Raw genomic sequence first — 22,595 nt, 5'->3', positions numbered from 1 at the left:
TCGGGGAGGCTCGTCGGTGTCGTCGTCGTTGTCGTCGCTGTCATCGCGCATGTTCGTACCAGCAGTGATCTCACTCTCCAAGTCAGAGTAGCCAGTCTGCTCTTCGCTCTCAATGTTGATATACTCGGCGAAGCCGACTGCGTTGGACTCATCCTCTGTGCAGAGCGCATTGATGCGGTCGCAATACTCTGCTCCTTCTTCGTCAAGAGTAGTAGTACATGGGTGGTCTGCATCGGCATCAACAGTGCTTTCACTGGAAAAACCAGCGTGTTCAGAACACCGCCTGATCAATGTGGGCTCCACTTGTTTCCAAGCGTACACCATGAGGCATATGGCTCCAAGGAGGTCGATGGAGTACTTCTTGCCATTGTCGTAGCAAAGGAGCATGCGCTTGAGCAGGTGGTACCGATAAATCTTCCTAGTGTGGTGAATGACGCCTTGGTCCATCGGCTGTGAGATCGAAGTGGTGTTCGGAGGTAAAAATACCATCCAGATGGCCTGGAGATGTGGGATGTCGCCATGTACCGGGCAGTTGTCGACGACAAATAGGACATTCCTGCCCGTGGCCGCGAACTTGCGGTCAAGTTGCTGCACGTACTCTTCAAATCAAGCAGAACTTCTGCTGCAGCGTTAAAGTCTTGTACTTTGGCATTTCTGCACTGCTACGATCACAAAGCTAGCACTTCTGCACAGTCCCGCCCAAAAAAACGGCACAGTAGCCTACCCCTAACCACAGCACACAACACAAAGAAATGGCGCAGGCGAGACCGGCGCGGCGGTGGTGGTGGCGTACTTGCAGCGTCGGAGGCACGGGGGAAGAGTGGGCGAAGCACACCAAGGGATGGAGTGGGGGCGAGGTCACGTGATAAAAACCGGTATGCCCGCAGTGTTGCAGTGAAGCATGTCTTCTCCTCTGCAGGCGCGTGTTTCGGCGGTGCGCGAGGCGCACTGTGGACCGATTTTTGTGCAGAGAGTGCTCCGGCTGGGGCGCTTCGCCTATAAATCATCACCATTACTATGTGGCTTTGCCTCGCGGCTCCGTAGGGCCGTCGTTTCGCCGGGTTTGCGGCGAAACATGGATCAGGCATCGCCGCATAGCAGTCCAAATTTTCGAATTAACCGGGCTGGCGCAGGCCGCCTGTTCGAATTATCCGGCCAAATTTACATTGGAAAATACGGGACCGCAGAAAACCTTCGAATTATCCGGGATTTCGAATTAACCGAGTTCGAATTATCGAGGTTGTACTGTACTTGGAAGGAATACAAATGCCTGTCTCATGAATTAACTGCACTGGAATGAGTGCGAGCAAGCATTTGGACAGGAACTGCAGTTCATTTCACGGGGTTTGCTTTCATCTTTCTCGTATCTCCAGTGAAAGGTGCTTTTGTGAGGGCGATGGTACGCTGCTTCATTCTGACCAAGCCAGGCAAGGACCACATAGGTGGCATGCAGTTTGATTTGTTCATTATTTGCTATACTTTAGAAATGCATGTGGCATATGCATTCATGTCCCTAGGGACCGCACAACGTTTTGGCGCAGTATAATTGCACCTGAAATTACAGAAATGATCACGGTGTTAAGTCTAGGATGGCCAGGCTGCTTTTAAGGACTCAGTCTTTGTACCTTCCCTGACCTGTTTGCCCCAAATGGGCCTTACTTGAAGAGAGCACTTTCTTTTTGCTGCATCGTAGCTGCTGATCTGCTTGACTGTGTGGGATGGCATGCACTGTTTAAGTGTTACCCAGGAAGCGTGCAATTAATGATGTACCAAGGGTGTCAATGGGATTCTAACCAAAGTAAAACTTCAGTGCAATTCACGTTTGAGTAGCAGTCGTTTTCAGTTGAATCCAGTCTAGTTCATTTAATTTTCTTATAAATTCCCCTGTAGTTTAAGGGTGGTTTTTTATACAAAAAACACAAGGTTCTTAGTGAGCTACCATATAGACGCATGTAATGGCTGCGCTCATGTAATGGCAGCACCGTCAACTTTTTAAAAAATTATTTAAAAATTATGTAAGTAAGAACCACACCAAGAATTTCAGGAAATTGGGCAGTGCCATCTACTGAGCGGTGCAAGAAAGCTTGTTTGCTTCTCCAAAAACACGCTAGCTCTAAACCTAAACAAGGGGCTGATTTTGTGGCCAAGTATTCAGTGAGCTTGCCCAGCTCACTGTTTGCCTTTCAGGTTAACTTTTCGCAACAAGTGATAGATGAAACTCTTGCATCGCAAATGCTTTGAGCTAGTCCTGCTTCAAACGAGACCATGTCAAGGCAGGAGTAAGCCACAACAGACGTTTGATAGGCAACAGCATGGCGCAAATATTGAAACAGATACTTAGACATCAACACCAGTGTTACTGAAGTGGAGATGCGAAACTCTAAACTAAAAAGCCCGCAAGTGGCCCCTCTGCTCGTCCACGGACTGCTATCTAAGATTCCTTCACGGCGAGAAGGCGGGGGGAAAACTCGGAAGCTCTCGCGTGGATAGGACACTGGAAAATGTTGTGCATTCTAGATGTTTAGCACAGTATAGTTGTATTCGCGCTTTCTCAAAAGTTGCGTGTGTTCGTAATCGGTGTGCCCGGCCCACCTGAGACAAATTCACCTTGACCCGGGCATGGCCGAACCCGAGGAAGAGCGCTTCCATGCAGCCTGAGCCTGGCCCATGGGCCAGGCCGGGTACTAGCCTTTGGGTCGACTCGAGCTCCATGCACAGCTCTACCTGTCATGCTTTGCGGATGCTTCACTCTACAGCCCATACAGTGAAGCACGCAGGACAGGGAAGCTGCGGTAAATTCGGAAATTCTGGGTGTAGTATATGGAAATTCTGAATACAGTTGAACCCCTTTATAAGGGACATGCACTGGGGAGCAGTTTTTGTCTCTTATATGTGAGGTCCCTTATAAGCAGGGTACCACGTTAACATTTTCTAACCAGACATTTCAGCGCATGCGTCCTATGGCTAAAATATGCAAAAAGAAGGATACATCATGCTGCAAAAGCATTATTATAGCTTTCATTTACATATTGCATTTGCTTGGTGGACCACCACCCTGACCACACCTCGCAACTTTCTTACATTTATTTACTGCTGAAATAGTTGTAAGCCTTGGTCTGCTTCATGGCTGCGTTGATGCTGTTCAACGCAGCCTCTCCCAGCTTGAAAATCAGACCAAGAGCCTCATGGCCGATGTGCCAACGATATATATGTTGGCAAACTATGTTTGCAGCGATTTCAAAGTGCGATTGCGATGTGACATAGCACCGCAACTAGTGATTCACAACTAAGTTATGTGTTTGCTAAGTCAAAAAAGCGCCATGAAACGTAAAAGTAAACAGCTTACCACTAAGATGCTAGAAGCAGCCAAAACTATAAAACATCATGAGCAGAAATATCCCTCAGAAATTTATGCTTGTTTGACAAAGGGTTACAGCGGGTGTGAGTAACAAGTCTGCGAATGTCACTACTTGGACAAAAAATAAATGAAAAGCAAGCGAGGCATTTTTGAGTGGAGTTGAAACTGGTTGAATAGTAAACAGAGCAGCTTATTTATCTGCGCGGGAGCTGAACTTCTGTTTTTATGTCATTTGTTTTGGTCTTGGCTTGGCTATATCTCGCTTTCTAGGCACAATGACTTATGTCAGCGGCACCAGCTGAGCACTTTCTTTGCATTTATCAGATAGATTTGTCGCTCATACTGAAATGCAACATAATAGACAATTTTCGCTATATTCTTCAGACTAGTGGACATAACACCTACGATAATTCGTGATAGGAAGCTCCACTACTTGGAGAACACAATGCGCGCTCCCAGTATGCTCGCGTATGCAGTCGCACTTGTGCTCTTCAAGGCAAGCTTGAAGAGCTTCTGTCCATTACATTCCCACTGCAGAGGCTTCTTTTAGTCATTTCATAGCTGACTGACCTGCTCTTTGTTTGCTGAAGTTATAATTAATAACGATGGCGCAGGTTTGTCTCTCTTCTTTTGTTTTCACTGTAGCTGTTACTAAACCTGGCGATGAATGGTGCCGCATCTAATGTTAAAATGTCTGTTACAAGCAAGACTGGTACCAAACTTTAAGGCTGATTTGTCCTTTATAGCCAGTTTTCTTCTGCATCCAATGTCTGTTAAAAAAGAGGTCCAGTTAATGAAAGTCATAGGGCGGCCAACCATTTGGGTAATGGTGTCCCTTATATTCGACTCTGTTACATCCATGTCTCTTATAATGGAGTTCAGCTGTATCAGTTTTTCGAATATGAATCAAATAACAAACATATTCAATTTGTATTCAAAGTTTCTAATATTCGTACAGCCCTAATATGTACTCACACACCCATACTGTTTTACATTTGAGTAATCTTGGCAATGCGAAAGAAGTTTGTCGACTTCCTGATGCCACATGAGTAGATGTGGACAAAAAAATTATAAGACGCACATTGTTGGCTTCCAAAATCTTTGATGGTTTGCCCAATTCAAACTTCCAGCTACGGTATGTGCATGCTAGTAGTGGGCATTTATTACGCCCGCTTGTAGACAATGTTTCTTCATCTCCAACAGAAAAGGCATGATTGCACTTAAAACGTAATACTAGCATGCTCCATATACTTACCATAAATACCCACGTATAATACAAACTCGCATGTAATAGGAAGTTAATTTCGGGATAGCAAAAATGGGAAAGAATGTTTTCGTCCGCTTATAATGCAAGGACGGAAAGATAAGTGAAAGTACAGTAAAACCTCGATGTCAACGACCGAATTTTTGGACATGCCCGATATTCCGAACGTCTTTGCTGCACTGCCATGAGCCCCATAGAATCAATGTATAAGGGCATCTAAAATTTTGGACGCTCGAACCCCCCGCCATCCAATTTTTCGAACTTTTTGACGCGACGGGAGGTCTGAAACCACAACAGTGTCATACAAAGCCGCCATTTTGGCTATCTCCTAGTCTGCGTACCATGTCACAGCTTTGAACAACTAGCCGTACCTAGCCGCCACACACCGATTTGGTCTGGCCACTCTGGCTATGCTCATCAGTGCCTCTTCCGGAGTTTTCGGAAGCATTGTCGACGCCGCGACCGTTTCGCCTTTTCGTTGTGCAGACTCATCGCAGACAACATGGTGTTTTGCTAAGCTGGTGCATGGTTTTGCTACGTGCTACGTAGCAAAGCACACGTGTCAAGTGTGCTCTGCGACGATAGGCCTAGGTGCTTCGACACTTCGCAACAAGAGGATTTTGCTTGCCCGCGATGGCCCCCACTCCATCCTCATTGTCCTCGCCGATGGCATAGAAGCGCGGAAAACAGTACCGTTGGTTAACGATGGAGAAGAAAGCAGCCATTATTAAACAAGTAATGAGCGGACGATCGCAGGTTGACGGGGATAAGGAGTTCGGCGTTTCCAAGCAAACAGTCTCGGATTTTCTCAAGAACAAAGGCAAGATACTGGAAGCAGCCGAAAAACTATATGATTTCAAAAAAAAGAATGCAAACCATTTGTTTTATATTTGACCATGGTCAGTGACCAGTGAATCGACCAACAAACCATGATTCCTGACCAGACGGTATGCTGTCGAACCCTCGACTACAAACCAAGGTGTTCACCCAAAGCTTGAGGAAGCCCTCATCGTTTGGATTAATTCAATGACTGCAAAGTGGTTGCCGGTCTCTGGCGGCGTCTTGAAAGAAAAAGCAGAAATTCTCGCGCTTAAAATGGACATTGACGATTTTAAGTTTAGTGATGGGTGGCTAAGAAACTTTAAACATCGGATTGACCTTAAGTTCAAGAAGGTGCGCGGTGAGAGCGGTGCCGTCGACAGTGCAGTTATTGAACAGTACCGCAGCGGAAAACTGCAGTCTTTGTTGCAGCAGTTCTCTGCTGACAATGTTTTCAACTGTGACGAAACTGGCCTATTTTATAAGATTTTGCCGGAAAGAATGCTTGCTTTTGCTGGTGACACATGCCACGGTGGCAAACACAGTAAAGAGCGGCTGACCGTTTTCGTCGGCAGCAACATGTCTGGCAGCAAGAAGCTTCCCTTGCTTAAAATTGTTAAGTCAAAGAACCCGAGGTGCTTTAAAGAGGCATCGCTGTCAGTGTTGTACGAAGCCAACAAAAAGGCATGGGTTACTCAGCAATTGTTTGAGAATTACGTCCGCAGGTTGGACAGGAAGTTGGAACTTCAGAACAGACGTGTAGTGCTCTTTGTTGAATGCTTTGTTGAAGAATTGAAGGCTGTACAGCTGGAGTTCATGTCGCCCAACACAACTGCAATTCTCCAGCCGATGGACCAAGGCGTCATCCGCAATCTGAAACGTTTGTACCGTTCACTGGTACTAAACCGCATGGCGTTGTGTACGGAAAGTAGCAAAGGCTACAACGTTGACCTTCGGTCTGCTGTCGGAATGCTTGCGGACGCATGGAAGGCAGTGAAGGAAGACGCGGTTCGCAACTGTTTTCGCCACGCGGGCTTCGCACTCACCACAGAGGCAGCAGACTTGCCTGAATGTGACAACGTGATTGACATGTGCCCGCCCATGGACGACGCGATCAACGACCTCCGCTCTGCTGGGATTTCCTTACTGACGGAAATAACTTTTGAACAGTTTGTCGATGCTGACAACGAGCTCGACTTCTGTGCAGAACTGACCGATGAGGAGCTAGTCCATCAGGTTGTGGAGGATTCGGAAGACTCCGATGTTGAGAACGAGGAGCCAACGTCTGCGCCGCCTACGAGCGCAGAGTTGACGCGAGCATTGCTCACGCTTTCATCGGTGTACAGCGCTGACATGACTCTTGCTCAGATCGAGGCGAATATGATCGCATGCAAGTGGAACGCCGTCCAAACAAGGATCGACAAGTTCTTTAAGACACTGCAGCAGTAACGCCGGCTGCTGTAACGAAACATGCACAATAAACAGGCTGTCGGCTGCATAGAGTTTTTGAACGGCTTTTTTTCATGCTTTGGTGTTTCGGAAGCCTCATCCTTGACTGTTTTGATCCAAGAAATATTTGTAAAATGGTACATCTTTTTCGTGCATTCATTTTTTTGGACTGCCTGAATTTTAGGACGTTTTTGCATTCCCCAGAGGGTCTGAAAAATCGGTCGTTGACTGTAATTTGAACTCGATTAATTCGAAGTCCTGGATTATTCTAACGTTTTCTGTGGTTCCGTATTTTCCAGTCTAAATTTGACCGAATAATTCAAATTGTCGGCCTGTGCCAGCCCACCTAATTCGAAAATTTGGGGTGCTATGTGGCAATGCCCGATCCATATGTCTCTGCAAACCCGGTGCAGCCATATTTCGCTGCAAACGATGACGCTACAGAGCCGCGTAGCAAAGCCACATGGCAATGGCGATGATTTATAGGCGATACGCCTCAGCCGAAGCACTCTCAGCACAAAAATCTGTCCACAGTGCGCCCCGCAGATTGCTGAAACATGCGCCTGCAGAGGAGAACACGTGGTTCACTGTAACACGGTGGGCATACTGTTTTTGTCACGTGATCTCGCCCCCACTCAATCCCACGGCATGCTCCATCGTCTCTTTGCACTGCGTCAGCGGCAGCATGTGTTCTGTGCCGCGACTGCTCTTCCTTCGTGCCTCCGATGTTGCAGTTAAGCGCTATGCAGGCAATGCCTGCGCCATTTCTTTGTGCTGTGCGCGGCGGTTAGGGGTCAGCTATTATGCCATTGTTTTTTTTTGGGCTGTGCATAAGTGTTAGCTTTGTGACCGACTGACGGTACTGGTGAACAAAATGCTGATAACGCTGCAGCAGAATTTCTGCTTGATCCAAGAAGCAGGCAAGAGCGCTTGTTCCAAGATTGATTTGTCCACAATACTGAACAAGTCGGAAGATGCTAGAGGCTTACAGCAAGGCACATTCTTCGAAGCTGTCACAAGTGCGGGCTCCCGCATATCAAGATGTGAAATATGGGCCCATATTCCGAGCATGCGTCGTTATCAAAGTATCGCTCTCTCACGTGACCTAAGTCATCTAACTGGTCGAAACATCGAAACCGAGTGGTGCCACTACTGAACCGGAAGAGGTGGCAACATCATGTTCTGGCGTTTCGGCCAATCAGACGACTCGAGGTCGGGGAGATAGCGACACTTTCGATAATGACGCAAGCTCGGAATACAGGCCCTGCTTTGCTTCGTTAGTTGAAGAAAGCAAGCGCCACCCACCTTCCCGTCAATGGAACGATACTGCGGAAGAAGGCCAACGACCTGGCTCTGCAACTTTGGCTCGAAGAATTCAAATGTAGTAACAGATGCTTTAGCCGTTTTAAAGAATTTAATAATTTGACATTTCTGACCGTCTGTAAGAGAGCGGCAGCGCTAACAAGAACGTCGTCGTGAATTTGAAGATGCATACTTTGGTGCTGCTTATCGAATACTACAGTCGAACCCGGTTATATTGAACCCGGATATATCGAATTTCGGTTATATCGAACTCGCCGAATATCCCATTGAAAATCCCATGTAAAAGTATAGGAAAGCCGCATCATATATCGAACTTAATTTCACCGGTCGTTCAATATATCGAATTCCGCGCCACGCACTGGAAAGTGTGCCTTCCCCAAACACGATCGCATCACCCTTGGCCGTTTGCCTGGTGACGTTTTCAAGCCACGTGTGGAAGGAATGAGAGGGGACAGTTTAGCGGCGGCTGGTCTGGGCAGCGCCGTGCCCATTCCCCAAAGGCGCGCGCATCTGCAGTTATCGTTTCTCGCGCGCCAACACATGACGTTTGCAAGCCATGTGCGTAGGTGTGCCCATTCTTTTGCCGAGCTCTCTCTCTCTTTCAGCACGTGCTGGCTACTCATACGCTAAGCCAGCTGAGCCCGTTTTCAGACAGACATCGGACGCTTTCTCCAGCATGTGTTGCGAACCCTCTGCGCGCGGCGGCTGATGTGGCTATGGCATAGCTATGGTGCCTCAGGACGTTAAAAAGCGGCAGCTCTCTGTCTTTATTTATTTATTTATTTATTTATTTATTTATTTATTTATTTATTTTTGCAAGTCATCCTTTCTTATTGTTGTGCTGTTCGGACGTTAAAAAGCGGCGGTTTTTTTTGTTTTTGTTTTTGTTTTTTTGGCGGGAGTCGTTTATTCTTGAATGTATGAATCAACGAAAGCACGCGGTCAGCTGCTACGGTCATGACGCCCGCCCCAAGCACGGCGTGATAAATTGAACCAGGCTTGTGCGAGCAAGCCATCACGGGCACTCTGCCAAGTTCGCTCTCTGCCACCGCAGGAGCTATAAAAAGATAAACGCGCCCTGACGTTATCACTTGGCACGCTGCCAAGAAATGAGCTGTGAATGAGGCGACGGAAACGGAGTGACGCGCGCCATCGACATGCAAGCGAAAATGCTCGCGATTTCTGCCGCGGCGACTCAGAAATCTTGTTTTGAGCTGCCGCGGTGGCTCGAGCAGCGAGAGGGTTCCAACAAGCTTGAAATTTTTCGCTCTGTCGCTGCCGCTCGTCGCTGAGATCGCTCAATCGCTTGCATGTGAGCGAGCTGGCCTTAACGCATATTTTTTTTTTTTTCAAAATCTTGGTGCAAAAGTGGAGGGTGGGTTCATTATGTGAGTGGGTTGATTACGCGACAAATACGGTGTAGTTTTTTCGCATCGTAAGTGCAGTCACATGCAGATTTCTGTATATCGAATTATCGATATATCGAACTATTTCGCGATCCCCTTCAAGTTCGATATATCCGGGTTCAACTGTATTGCAATCTTGACGAGGCTGCACTTTTCTATAAGATGCTGCCAACACATTCGCAGTGAAGGACACCGCAGTCAAGGTTAGAAAACAGGCATAGAACACCGTTACTTTGAGCGCAAACATGTGCAGTACACACAAGCCGCCGCTACTGGTTGTCAGGAAGGCAGGAAAGCCTCTCTGCTTCAAAAATGCATGGCTGCCACCAAAGGATGAACTCGCCTACAGGCACAGCAGAAAGCCTGGGTGACAGGTGCAATATTTCAGGAGTACATGTGGCAACATGACCGCAAGTTTGCGGCCACAGGCAGGAACGACCTATTTGTCGTCAACAACTGCCCAGCACATGGTGATATCCCACACTTCTAGGCCATCGGGATGGTGTTTCTACCTCCGAACACCACTTCGATCTCACAGCTGATGGACCAAGGCATCTTTCATCACACAAGGAAGATTTATCGGCACCACCTGCTCAAACGCATGCTCCTTTGCTACAACAATGGCAAGGAGTACTCCGTCGACCTCCTCGGAGCCATATGCCTCATGATGTGCGCTTGTTAACCAGTGGAGCCCATACTGATCAGGCGGTGTTTTGAACATGCTGGTTTTTCCAATGGAAGCACTGTTGATGCCAATGCAGACTACCTGTGTATGCTTGACGAAGAAGGAGCAGAGGATGGTGAGTCCAACGCAGTTGCCCTTGCCGAGTATCTGAACTTTGAGAGCGGTGAACAGACAGGCTACTCGGACTTGGAGAGTGAGGTTGCAGGTGTTGCAAACATGCGCGATGACAGCAGCAGTAGTGATGATGACACAGATGAGCCCCCCTCGAGAAACTGCTCGCAGTGAAGTTATCGGATCGCTGAACGTTATCCGCAGTTTTGTTGGGTGCCACAATGGAAGTTCTGAAATGGTTCACCTAGTTGACCAACTCGAGAACATGACCTTCGGAGCCGCAAACTACCAAACGCGGCAAACCAGCATCTCTGATTACTTCAAGTACCGTAAAAACCCGCGTATAGTACGAGGTTTTTTTCAAAATTTTAGGATGTAAAATTTCCGCCTCGTACTATATTCGGATCCCAAAATTTTCAGCCCGAAGTTCGTAGTTCTTGTTTCGTTACAGCCCGGAAATATCATCATCAAGGTTCGCAACGAAGGATGCGCCGTCTAGTGGTGGCGTCAGCTACCTTTCTTTCTCTGTTTACAGTGTTCTAGAACACTCGTTGCGTCGCCATTGTCGCCGTTTTGGACATCGACTAGGCTACTAGGTGAAGCGCGCATGTCAGTGACAATGTCGGGTCCACGGAAGCAATATTCAGCTGCTTTCAAAAGAAAAGTGATAGTAGCAGCTGAGACCATCGGAAATTCTGCGGCAGGGCGACAGTTCGGCGTCACCGAGGGCAGCATTCGTGGATGGAGAAAACTGAAAGAGGCCCTCTTTGCGTGCTCTGGCCTAAGACGAAGTTTCCGGGGGCCAAAAAACGGAGCATATCCGGAGATTGAGCAAGGCCTGACCTCCTTCGTACAGGAACAGCGTGGACGACATCTGCCTGTGAACATCGAGTTGCTCCAAGCAAAGGCAAGAGAGATCGCAGCGGAAAAAAACATCCCACGGAGCGATTTCAAAGCCAGTAGGCACTGGGTGTCTCGGTATATGCACCGCGCTGGGTTTTCGTTGCGTCGAAGGACGTCAATATCCCAGAAGCTACCCGCAAGCTATGAGGAGCAGCTTGTGGCGTTTCAGCGGCACGTTATATCGCTGCGAAAAAATGTGAACTTTCCGCTGGGCCAGATCGGCAACGCCGATCAGACTCCGGTGTACCTAGACATGCCCTCTGCACTCACAGTGCATGAAAAAGGCAGCAGGCAAGTTTGTGTTCGTACGAGCGGAAACGAAAAAACACGGGTGACCGTAATGTTGGCGTGCACTGCGGATGGCCGCAAGCTACCACCATACGTAGTGTTCAAGCGGAAAACTTTGCCAAAAGGTGAGCAGATTCCCAAGAATGTTGTCATCCGATGCCAGGACAAAGGTTGGATGGACGAGACTTTAGTCCTGGATTGGATAAAGTCCGTATGGTGTCGGCGGCCTGGAGCACTGCTCGGTTTACCGTCAATCTTGTGTTGGACGCCTTCCGCTGCCACCTAGCAGACTCTGTCAAGAGACTGCTACGCGAATCTCGCACCGAGCTCGTCGTCATCCCAGGAGGGATGACATCGCAATTGCAACCGCTCGACGTATGCATAAACAAGCCTTTTAAAGACGCCGTGAAACGCTGCTACGCTGAGTGGATGAGGTCGGGAGACCCCGAAGTGACTCCATCGGGGCGACTGAAGAGGGCTTCTCCAGCAGTCCTCTGCAAGTGGATCGCGGACGCATGGGCTACCATCCCTGAGGAGCTCATCGTTCGGGCATTTAAAAAGTGTGCAATTTCTAATGCACTGGACGGCACAGAGGACGAGTTCTTGTGGGAAGAGCTGTCCGACAAACTGTCAGACGTTTCACTGTCTTCTGACACTGAAACGGACGACGAGTGAAAACGAGATGCTGTGAAAATAAAGGCCTTCTTCCCTCGTATTATTTGCGGGTGAAAACTTTTTTTTTCCATTTTCGCTACCTCATATTGCACCTCGTACTATACGCGGGTTCGTACTATACGCGGGTTTTTACGGTAATCAAAAATATGCCAAATAAAGGTAGCGCGTTCCTGCGACACATTTTTATGCCTGAGTCGTATTTCTTGGTTTGTTTGGGTAATTCACAAACTCGCTTTATCCGAAGATCTCTCGCAGTTTCAATGATTCGAATTAACGAGGTTTTACTCTATTGATTTACACTACATTTCCCAGTTGCCCAGCGAGATGTACGGGCCCCGCACGTTTGCCTCCAACTCTACCATGCACCAGGCGCTGAATAGTGCCACGAACCTTCATATGACAGTGCTGGTTCGCTCCCCTCACATTTACCCCGGCAATCACGCAAGCCATATGGCCCTCAGTTTGTTCTAAAACCAGTGGGCCGCTTTCAGCTCGGATATGGGATGGCAAAGCACAATCTGCCGGCTAGTATGCGCCGCTGCACTCAAGCCTCGTCGCATCTAGCACTGCACGCAGGCGTGCGGCATATGCACCCGAGAAGTGTTCTCAGATTCAGGGTTTTCGTGATCATTGTTGTCTGGTGTATCATTCGCCGAGAGTCTCTTGCTAAGAACACCTTTCTCATACTTCTAAATGTGTTCAGTATTCTGCATTTCTCGAAGGTGTGACCGAGGCTCTCATTGGGAATACTGGTCAGGCGTCCACGATCAGCTGTACGGCGTGGCCAGCATAGCTGGAAAGGCTCGTGAGAGGCCCATGCAGTGTGCCGAGTGACCCTAAGTTTCACTATGCTTACATCGTGCGAGGATTGCGGGGTCAGCTTGGTGAAACCGAAACCATCGAAACAGTCTGCCGACGCCACCGCTAGATAGTGCCTCCTCTGGCTGGAAGCCTGTTGCTGATAGTACTTATTAACAATGAGGCCGAAACTGCAAATGTAGGCTGAAATTCATTCAGATCCGCATATAATATGAGGCAGAAAGTTGACCTGATAAGATCGGAAGGGGGGGGTCTCATATTTTACGCGACTTTTAATGGTAGTCAGCCCCTGTACACATTGAATCTTGAAGCATGCCAGGAAAGAGGGTTCTGGAATAATTTCAGCCACACAGAATTTTTCAACACACATTGAAAGCTCAGCCCACAGTTTTTCTTTTTTAACCCATCAAAATGGGGCCTCAGTGTCTGGTAAGCAAATGGTTGAATTTTCACTTGACAGTGGCTTATTTGATGTGCCTTTTGTGAATCGGAGATGCAGTGACATCGAACCGAATTTTATGTAAACATGCAAAACTTGAGGAACTGTGAAATAAAACGCTGTAATGCATTAAGTCTGCTCTTGCTATCTCATTTGTAACATTCCACTTTTACTTTGATTGCCTTTGGATTTGATTTCGCCGTTCTGCTGTTGCGTGGGAGCTCCTCCATGTGATTGGTTGAGACCCAAGTTCTGGCTTCACATGGTGCGTGCTAGTGGATGGAGGGGAGGTCTTCTGAAGACCAGGAGCTTAATATGGAGATTGTTTTGTGGGATAATCCCCCTAATGCTAATTTAGCCTCTGCAAACATTCTATATTATAGTCAAGTAATCAATATTCAGTTTAATCTTAATGTTTCATCTCAAGTGAAGAATGTTTCTGAAACGCCCGTTTCACATGGTCGCTACATTCGCGTTGAGCAGTTTCCTGCCATTATGCTGGTGGGCAGCACATTGTGGCAGATAACATGTCCCTAGCATGGGTACATTATAATCACATATCTGAGTTACAGAGGAGTGCATCTGTTGGCACGTTTTATCTATCAGATTGTCACTTTGTCGAACTGTTTTGTGACCCTCTTCATGTTCAGTATATCAAGATTCAATTGTATTTGCTTTGAAATTATTGGGGAGAATTTGTTGTTCCCTTCAAGCCAAAGCACGACAATTTACACTCCCCTATTGATAACGCAGTAAAATGCATTTACAGTGAACATATTCTTTTTCGCCCTATGTGTTGCTCTGGGGAGGAACACAACTGTAGATTTGTTCTAATTTCTTAATGACGTTTAGTCCTTTATCTGATGCTATGCTTGTCATGTATTAGCACTAGCTTCTTGTGTACCATAAAACCTGACATAGTGCAATGTCTGAGGCCTGGGGCAGTCTTTGCTGGGGCTGTTGACACCGTGCCTCTGCCTGTGCAGGTTGGGGCGATGTCGAGCAGGAACCTGCGACAGCGTCTCCCACAGAGGCCACCAGTGAGGCGCCTCCAGCGGGGGATGATGGGCAGGCTGATCGAAAGCATCCAGGGGTGGAACATGCCCTGTTGCCCACTCCAGAGCCCAGTGCGCCTACCACCATGGCTGTGTTGTACCCCGAAGAGGTGCGGGATCACTTTTTTACCCCTCTGTATTCATGGAGTGTCACCCAGTGCACTCAACTGATGAGCTGAGGTGAGAGTGGGTACTTGGAGGAGACCAATGCTGCTCAAGGGAGGACGCCAGTGATTATGGGGAATGATGAGGTTGACGGATGCACTGGGATAGTGTGGCCACTTCTAGAGTGTTAGCTTTTTAAGCATGAAAGTTTGTTAGTTCAGATCTCAATAATTTGAATTTGGAAGACACTGGACAAGCAGTGTACATCCATCGCTATCATGCAGTGGCTCACGAGCTCGGGTCAGTATTGGGAACGACTGAGGTGCGTGAAAATGCGGACGCCTCCTTGGCCAGTGGCGGTGCAAACGCGCATGCCCTTCCCAGACTCTGACTCTGCCACCGCCCCTCTTTCTCCGCTCCATTGTAGATGCGTCTTGCAAGCCACGGCGGAGGTGGAGGCTGCTGCTGCAATTGTGCCTTGCCCTCAGCATGATCACGAAGCACTCTGCCACTTCTGTAATGGGGTTTTACCGTAAGAACTTTAAAAGGGGTTTTCCTTACATTAAATTTTTAATCTGGTTTCCATTCTTCATTGTCATTTGGAGCCTTGCAAAATTTCGTTTACAGTTTCGTTATAACCAGGTTTAACTCTGATATTTGAAGGGATTTTTTTCCCCATATTCTTATTCAATTCGTATTCAAAATTTTCACTATTCTCACACCCTTAAGGGAGGAGGAGGGGATCAGCAATAACTTTTTGTTTCTCCACAGAATGGTCTGAAATTAGCACACACGCTGCAGATTGCAATAGAAAGACAAATATAAAGTTTCATAATGGTGTCTTCATTAGTTCTTGCTTTAGAGTAATTTATATGTTCGCTGCTTGGTAGGGAGCCAGGAATACTTTTCATGCTTGCCCAAATGTCTAATCTACAGCAAGACAGTCTTAGATTCTTTTTTTGTTTTTTTCAAGCGCTAATTTTTTACTAAGCATGATATGCACATGACTGTGCATCACTGCATAGAGCCATGCACTTATTGTGAAATAATAAAGAAGTGGAAAGATAAAGAAACATTTCAAGACTGTCTTTAAGTGCAGCACAGTTTATGGATCGCAGCAAAACAAACTGGATCAAAATTGGTTCATGCATTGTTGTGCTGTGCTTTTCATGAGCGAGTTGATTGACAAAAAAAAGCTCAATTGAGAAAACGGCCCGGAAACTTTTGCAAGCAGTGCAGATTTGTTAGAAAGCACCGGGGGTTGTAATATTTTGCATAGCATTTCCTTGCACCTCTGTCTCTTTGTCTAGTGCGCTTTGGATGTTCTTGAACCTTTTCTTGAGCCCTGTGGACGGCAAGGGCACCAGGGAGCACACCCAAGGTAGCACACAATCTGAGTAGGCTCTTTGGCTTCCTGAATTGTACCTCATGACTGCTTGGGCACAAAGTTTTAGCAAGCTAGGAGTTCACCGCGGAAACCTGCACAAGAATAAACTCACTGTCAAAAGGAGCCAAAATTTGTTCTTCACCTTGCTGGTCCATCAAACTCAGCTTCCATTCAGTTGCGGACACCGAGAAGGGAGTCGCGAACACCGCTGCCGTCATCGCCGATACAAAACACAGCTCGTGGCATGCCTGAATAGTTGCCTGAATGGTGCGACAGTCAGCCGACGATTCGTCTGGTGAATTTTCAGTAAGCATACTGTGGCTCGTCGATAGCTGGGGCTGATTCGCAAGCTGCGTGTCCATGTAGCACGACGCGTCTATGCCGGCGATGGTGACCTTCGACCTGCGTCGCCTGCACCGACGCGACTTGGCTACTGATTTGCGTGGCCGTATGCCGAGGGGCGAGAGCCTCCGCTGGTGCGGCTTTCGTCGACTGGGTTACCGGCATTGATGGCACAAGGCGATTGTCTGCTTCACTGTTGCTGTCACACGGTGCAGATAGCACGGCACATTGCTCAGTTGGGTGCTCTGCTTCTAGTGCTGGCTGCCATCTTTTTCTCGCCGTAGGAGCGCTTCCTATTTTCTGGAGGTGTGCTTTTTTGAAGATTTCTTTTCAAACAAGCGACGATCTATCCGTATCGTGGAAGCAGCGAGAAATCCGAATTCTCGTGCCAAATAAAAAAAGCCGGCGTGGTTTGTGAAGCAGACAACAGCATGACAGCGTCCCGCTGCGGTTGCCAACCTGCCTACTGCCGCAGAAGCAGCCAATGGGGAGACGCCTTTCTATAATGCAACCAATCGGAGGCGCGTTTTCATCGTAGGGCCCGTGTGACCACCTCTGACAAGCCCGCGCTTCTTTCATGCAAAACCGACTGAAATAGAGACCTGCACAGAAAACAAGTTCCTATGGGACCGCGTGCGTCAACTTTCGTTACCTTTCTCGTCGTTGAGGGCGCTCGGTTGACCTGTTTGTCTGCCATTATCATCACCATCCTCCTAATGTAAAACTTAATGCATATAAAACTCTTGTGAGACCAACCTTAGAATATACTAACATTATTTGGAGTCCACACCAGCAATATTTGATAGGCAAACTAGAACATATTCAAAACTTAGCAGTACGCCTTGCATACTCAAACTTTTCCAGACATTGCAGTGTATCTAACCTAGTTCACAAAACAGATCTTCACAGCTTGGCACAGCGTAGAAAAACATCAAGGCTAAAATTTCTGTACTTACTTTATCACGGTAGTTTGAACATATCAAGAGAAACATACCTTCAGGAATCATTTCGTCACTCTTCGAGAACTAACCATGAGAAAGCACTTCATCAACCCATAAGCTAATGCTCATAAATATTCTTTCTTTTCATCGGCTATATCTAGCTGGAACAAACTACTCTCGGCTGCTGTAAACTGCAACTCAGTTGAATCATTCATAGAACATGTCATTAGCATTTATTCATCAGTAATGCCACCGCGATAAAACTATGATGCTGACTTTCATTTGTATTTTTTTGTAACTGTACTTGTTGTTTGACGGAACCCGCTATTTTCTATTTTCTTTTCCCTGGATTGGCATCATTACCACCACGATGCCGCTATGATGAATTTTTATTTTGTACAGTGGAATCCACTTATAACGATACCAGATATAACGATATATTGGTTATAACGATAAAATTATTTAGATTTATCAATTTTCCCATTGCCCCTACGTAAAAATAAACCACATATAACGATACGATTATCGGTGATATATTGGATACAGCGATAGAATTTTGACCACCTGGAAAATATTTACTAGGAAATTTCGTATGAATGTTTGCAAAAGAAATAAAATTATTTGAAGAGAATGACGCGAAAATGGCGCCATCATCATCGCAATCGCTAGAGAGAGAAGGTGGGGAGGAGGGAAGCACTTGCTTGGCCGCCAGATCGTTGGCGTAATTGCTCATTTCAATGCCCTCTACAGACGTCGCATGCTCGAATGGCTTATCCTAAAAATAGACCGCTCGGGATCGCCAGAGGATGCTTCTGGGCCTCTTCACCTGAAGGTGAGCTTGATCGAAGCAGTGTGGTTTGTGTATGGTACGTGTATGGTACATGGTACGAGGTGAAGCAGTCCGCAATCAAGAACTGCTTTAGATGTGGTTGCACTTCGGGATCATGTTGCAACTTTCGACAATGCCGGCAGCGCGCTCTTCGACAACGTTTTGAACGCTGACAGCGCTGCTGCTTCGTGTGAAGAATTCACTGATGAGGCCATTGCCGAGGAGCAGCTATTGCGACAAAAAGCGGCATTGAGCGATGGTGAAAATAGTGACGACGATGACGGCACCATGGACAACGATGGCAGTGACACCACCATGCCAGCTCCAATGTCTTCACAAAGTGCTTTACAGCAACGTTACTAGATCCTTTCCAGTTCTCAAACTCCCTCCGCGGCGGCCGTCGATGCATGGCCCCTTTGCGTTTCCTCTCGCCAGATGGCGCGGCGGCCACGGTTAGCCTGACGCCCCGAGCAGCGCAACGCGAAGCGCTTGCGGCTTGCCTGGCAAATCGCGTAGCTTGCCTTAACATTGTGACATGCATTGCGTTGCGCATATTTTTGCTACTCATTAGGGCTCTATTCAGACATTGGGGAGAGGCTATAACTGAGCGGAATGAACTCGAGAAAGCATGAGCGGCGAAGCTGCCTGGAACAAACTTTGACTGCCGCTCTTTGCATGCAGTAATTGCTGAAAACAAGCAATAAGCAAAGGAAACTGCTTCTCTGAGTGGTGTAAACGCATTTATTGTGAGGCACAAAGAACACACAAACATATTTCACTTGGTCAACACCCCTTTACACAGACGGGCTTTCTTACTCATGATGGCGGCTTTCACACATGCACGGTTTCTAGGCGGCGGTTCACATCACTCGCATAAAAGTGAATGCGCGTTACGATAAAAGAAATACAAGAGTTGGAACTTGTGCTGATCGCAAACCAGCCATGTTAGACTACAGTCATCCAGGACCTTCTAAAATAGGTCGCCACAGAGACCTTCCTCACCATGTGAAAGCAAAATTGCCTCATTTGCAACTCTTATAAAGTGCAGCATCTTCCTGCTGGGTTGCCTAAGGCTTTCTTCTTTGAAGCGCCGATATGTGGGGAAATATGCATCGGTACCCGCTACTGGAGCTTCTGAGCTTATGTTGTCCTGCTGCCAAAACTGGCAATCTGCGCGCTTGCCGACTTTATATACTACATATCGAGCTAAGCAGTATACAACACTGTGCTCTACAGAACCTCTGTAGTAGCTGTGTTCATCACTCGTTTGTTCGGGAAGGAGCAATAGAAACGAAGTAATTTCTAACAGCCTAGCCTCAATTTCACTTTGCAATTGCAAAGCCTTTTCGAGCGATATGCCTTTTCAGCGGTCTTTAATATTTCTTCCACACCTACAAGTACAGCCCTTAGTGCCCCTTGAACACTTTCACGCAGTGCTGTTTTTATAGGTGTGTACAAGCTCAGCAGGCGAAATATCTTCGATAAATTCACAACAGTAGGATGGGATTCATTCCCTCAAGTGAAAGTGCCAGGCCAAAATGCTGCTGAAAAGGAAAACAATCATTATAGAGTAAACGTGCGCATCAGTAACTTTAAAGGCAAACTGAAACAAAGCCATTCTGTTACCCCAACGGGTCGTGGTTAAGCTTGACGGTCAATATGTCAATTGCGCCCTTGTCGAATAGGTAACTTATAATGTCTAGCGTCGATGACAATGTGACACGTACTCCGTTGTCATCTGCGAGGCAAACAGCTTCGTGCCCTTTTCGACTGCATTTTTCTCAGTCATGTTCGAAAGGTTTCGAAAGGTACTTCGGACAATTTGGGAACAGGCTAGTTATGGCATCGTCTTTTATTGCCCATTTTTCACGTGGTATTGTCACCAAATTCCCACAAATTTTGCGCTTGAACACTTTCGAAATATCCGCATCGTGGAAATGGAGGTTGCAAATTGAACACGAGCTCAAAAGCTTTTTGTCCTGCTTTGGTACTGCGCGCTTCCATACCTGCAGGCGTCCAGCGTTGCGGGGCGGCCTGAAAAAAAAATTATCTTCTCTCCAACAGATTGCACAGAACCGTAGCCGTTTTTACAACCCAGCACGAAATAGCGCGGCATGATTCACTGTCACACACTGCGCGACAACCGCGCATACAAAAGCAAACGTTCCCAGACGTGCACGCTGCCGCAGGACAAGCCCGGAACCCACCACAACGTGCTGTTCGCTACGTTCGCTGCGCCTAGTAGCACGTTGGTGCCAAAAACAAGGTTATGCTGCTATTCGCCAGGCCACGGCCCGTCTGAAGGCACGCACGTGTGCTTTGAAAAGAGCGCGCGCCGCTGCGTTCAGTCTGGCCGTGTCCGGGCAAACTACGTCGCGCGCGCCCCCGCGTGGAGCGCAACAAAGAAGCGTCAGGCGCCGCGCCGGAGTTGGAAAACTGGAAAAGTATCTAGAAACGTTGCTTTACAGTCCATCCAGTCGCTGATAGGCTTTATGCATGCTACAGGACTGCCGCACATGTACACGCAACAGCTGGAGACTATGTATACTGAAATAATTAAGCTTCAGTTGCCACTCAAGCAAGCACGGATTTCCGACTTCTTTATGCGAGATTAAGTTATTTATTCTGTTTATATATATACAGCAATAAAGTGTTGAGTGTTCTTTAATGACTAGCTTTGTTCTATCCGATTGAATCATCGCTGGCAAGTAGGTAAGTCTGCATGCACGGGTAAATGCATGTGTGCTCTTCTGCTTTTTTTCTTTATCTTTTTGGCGGTCCAGATATAACGATAATCAGTTATAACGATTGGATTTTCCCGTTTTCTCAATATTGTTATAAGTGGATTCCACTGTATTATATATGTACCCAACTTTTTCCCCTGTATTGTCTCCTTTGTATTCACTCCTGCATGGGCCCGAGAAGGGCTTGCAGTATTTGTAAATAAATAAATCATGAAATCATAAATAATTTAAACAAACTGTACCCCAGATTTAAAAAAAAAAAATATCTGTGCCCGAGTTATACTCAAAAATTTTGCCTTTTTGTATTTTAGTGGAGAGTTTATTTTTGTAATGTTTTTCTGTCGCCAGAGGGCATACCGCAATTCCGCTTTGTGCGACGGCACTGCAGTTACCCGCTGCGCATGCGCAGAACAGGTGCTCGTGCATTAAATTGTAGACAGATAATTAAACTATAACGACGAAGAAAAATGACTGAACTTATAGACACTTCTTATCAAAAGCTTTACAGTAACGCCAGGCTGCCCGTAGTGTTCTTTCCCTAGCGGCGAAGGCTATGAACTAGAAGGTGCGCGCTGGAGCAGTGCAATCTGTGCAGGTCTTTATTTCAGTCGCTTTTGTGTTTGTGCGATTGTTACAAGATGGCGACTACCAAAGAATTCAGCAACGGAACGGGAAGGCATTGAGCTTTCGAACGATACCAAGATGGCGGGAATCGGTGGCGGGAAAGACGAAATATTTTGCGAACTGCCGTAATTTTGCGCGAAAGCTGTTTTCTTGCCCTGTGTTCTGACAATTTTCTTTTTTTTAATACAACGTAGATTAGGTGTTGCAAATACCGAAATGGGTGGTTTCCAAAAATGATCTTTTTTTCGCGATGATCCTCACGTTCCTCGGTTAATTGATATCCTAAGCCCAGCACTGCCACATGCTTGTGGTTTGTTCTCTGAGAAGGGAGGGATTTGACTCGTGACAGGTGCAAGATATTGTCGGTAGGAAGTGTCACAATGTTTCGCCACTAGTTAAGGTGACCAATAAGCACTTGCGATTGTTTAGAAAGCTTGAACAGTTCTAATTTATGAAAGTGCAGTGCAGATTAATTTGAGTAAATATCCAACTCAAATAGTAAATGCTGTTTGCAGACTGTTGCAAGTTTCAAACCTTTGCATGCTCCCGCTCTGTAGTAATGAAGCTGGGCGCTTTTCTCTACAGTCGGTACAGGAGGTAGTGGATGCCATGGTGGAAGAGGCGGTGCAGGTCCATGTGGAAACTGTGGGGCACACCACAGTGCTCACTCAAGTGGCTGAGCTCACAACGGATGCTCTGATGGAAGAGGAAGTGCAGCACATCTCTGAGTGAGTGAAAATCCCCCCAGAAAAGGGCAGTGCTACTTTGTCACCCAAAGGAAGCCATGTTCCTGCTGGTTAGGGGACTTTTTGAGTTCTACAGAGGGGACGCTTATCTGAGTGCCAGTGACTACCCAGCCTCTTCCGTTGACTCATCCTTGTAGGGAATGTGATTCCTAACCTAGGGAAAAGAGGAAATGGCAGGAAGGGAAGGAAGAAGCAGATTGTACGGGTTTTCCATGTTTATTGTCTCTGCAGGCTGGCATGCCAGGAGGAATATTTTCATGCGGAGGAGCAGCGGCTGCAGGAG

At 47.1% G+C, this 22,595-nt stretch overlaps 1 protein-coding gene across 1 annotated transcript in view; it reads left to right on the top strand.

Moving 5' to 3' along the window:
- xmas (RRM_XMAS2 and SAC3_GANP domain-containing protein xmas) overlaps window positions 1–22,595 on the top strand; it is a gene marked incomplete in the record, with an annotated part of 165,655 nt that overhangs the window by 67,406 nt on the left and 75,654 nt on the right. Inside the window, 3 exon segments of the mRNA XM_084605353.1 lie at window positions 14,526–14,704; window positions 22,152–22,294; window positions 22,544–22,595. Coding sequence (XP_084461479.1) covers window positions 14,526–14,704; window positions 22,152–22,294; window positions 22,544–22,595 — 374 coding nt within the window.

Source organism: Amblyomma maculatum, chromosome 1, assembly GCF_055883805.1.
Source record: "Amblyomma maculatum isolate TAMU_Amacu chromosome 1, ASM5588380v1, whole genome shotgun sequence".
In the NCBI taxonomy this organism is placed as follows: domain Eukaryota; kingdom Metazoa; phylum Arthropoda; class Arachnida; order Ixodida; family Ixodidae; genus Amblyomma; species Amblyomma maculatum.
This window is presented reverse-complemented; position numbering and strand designations above follow the sequence as displayed.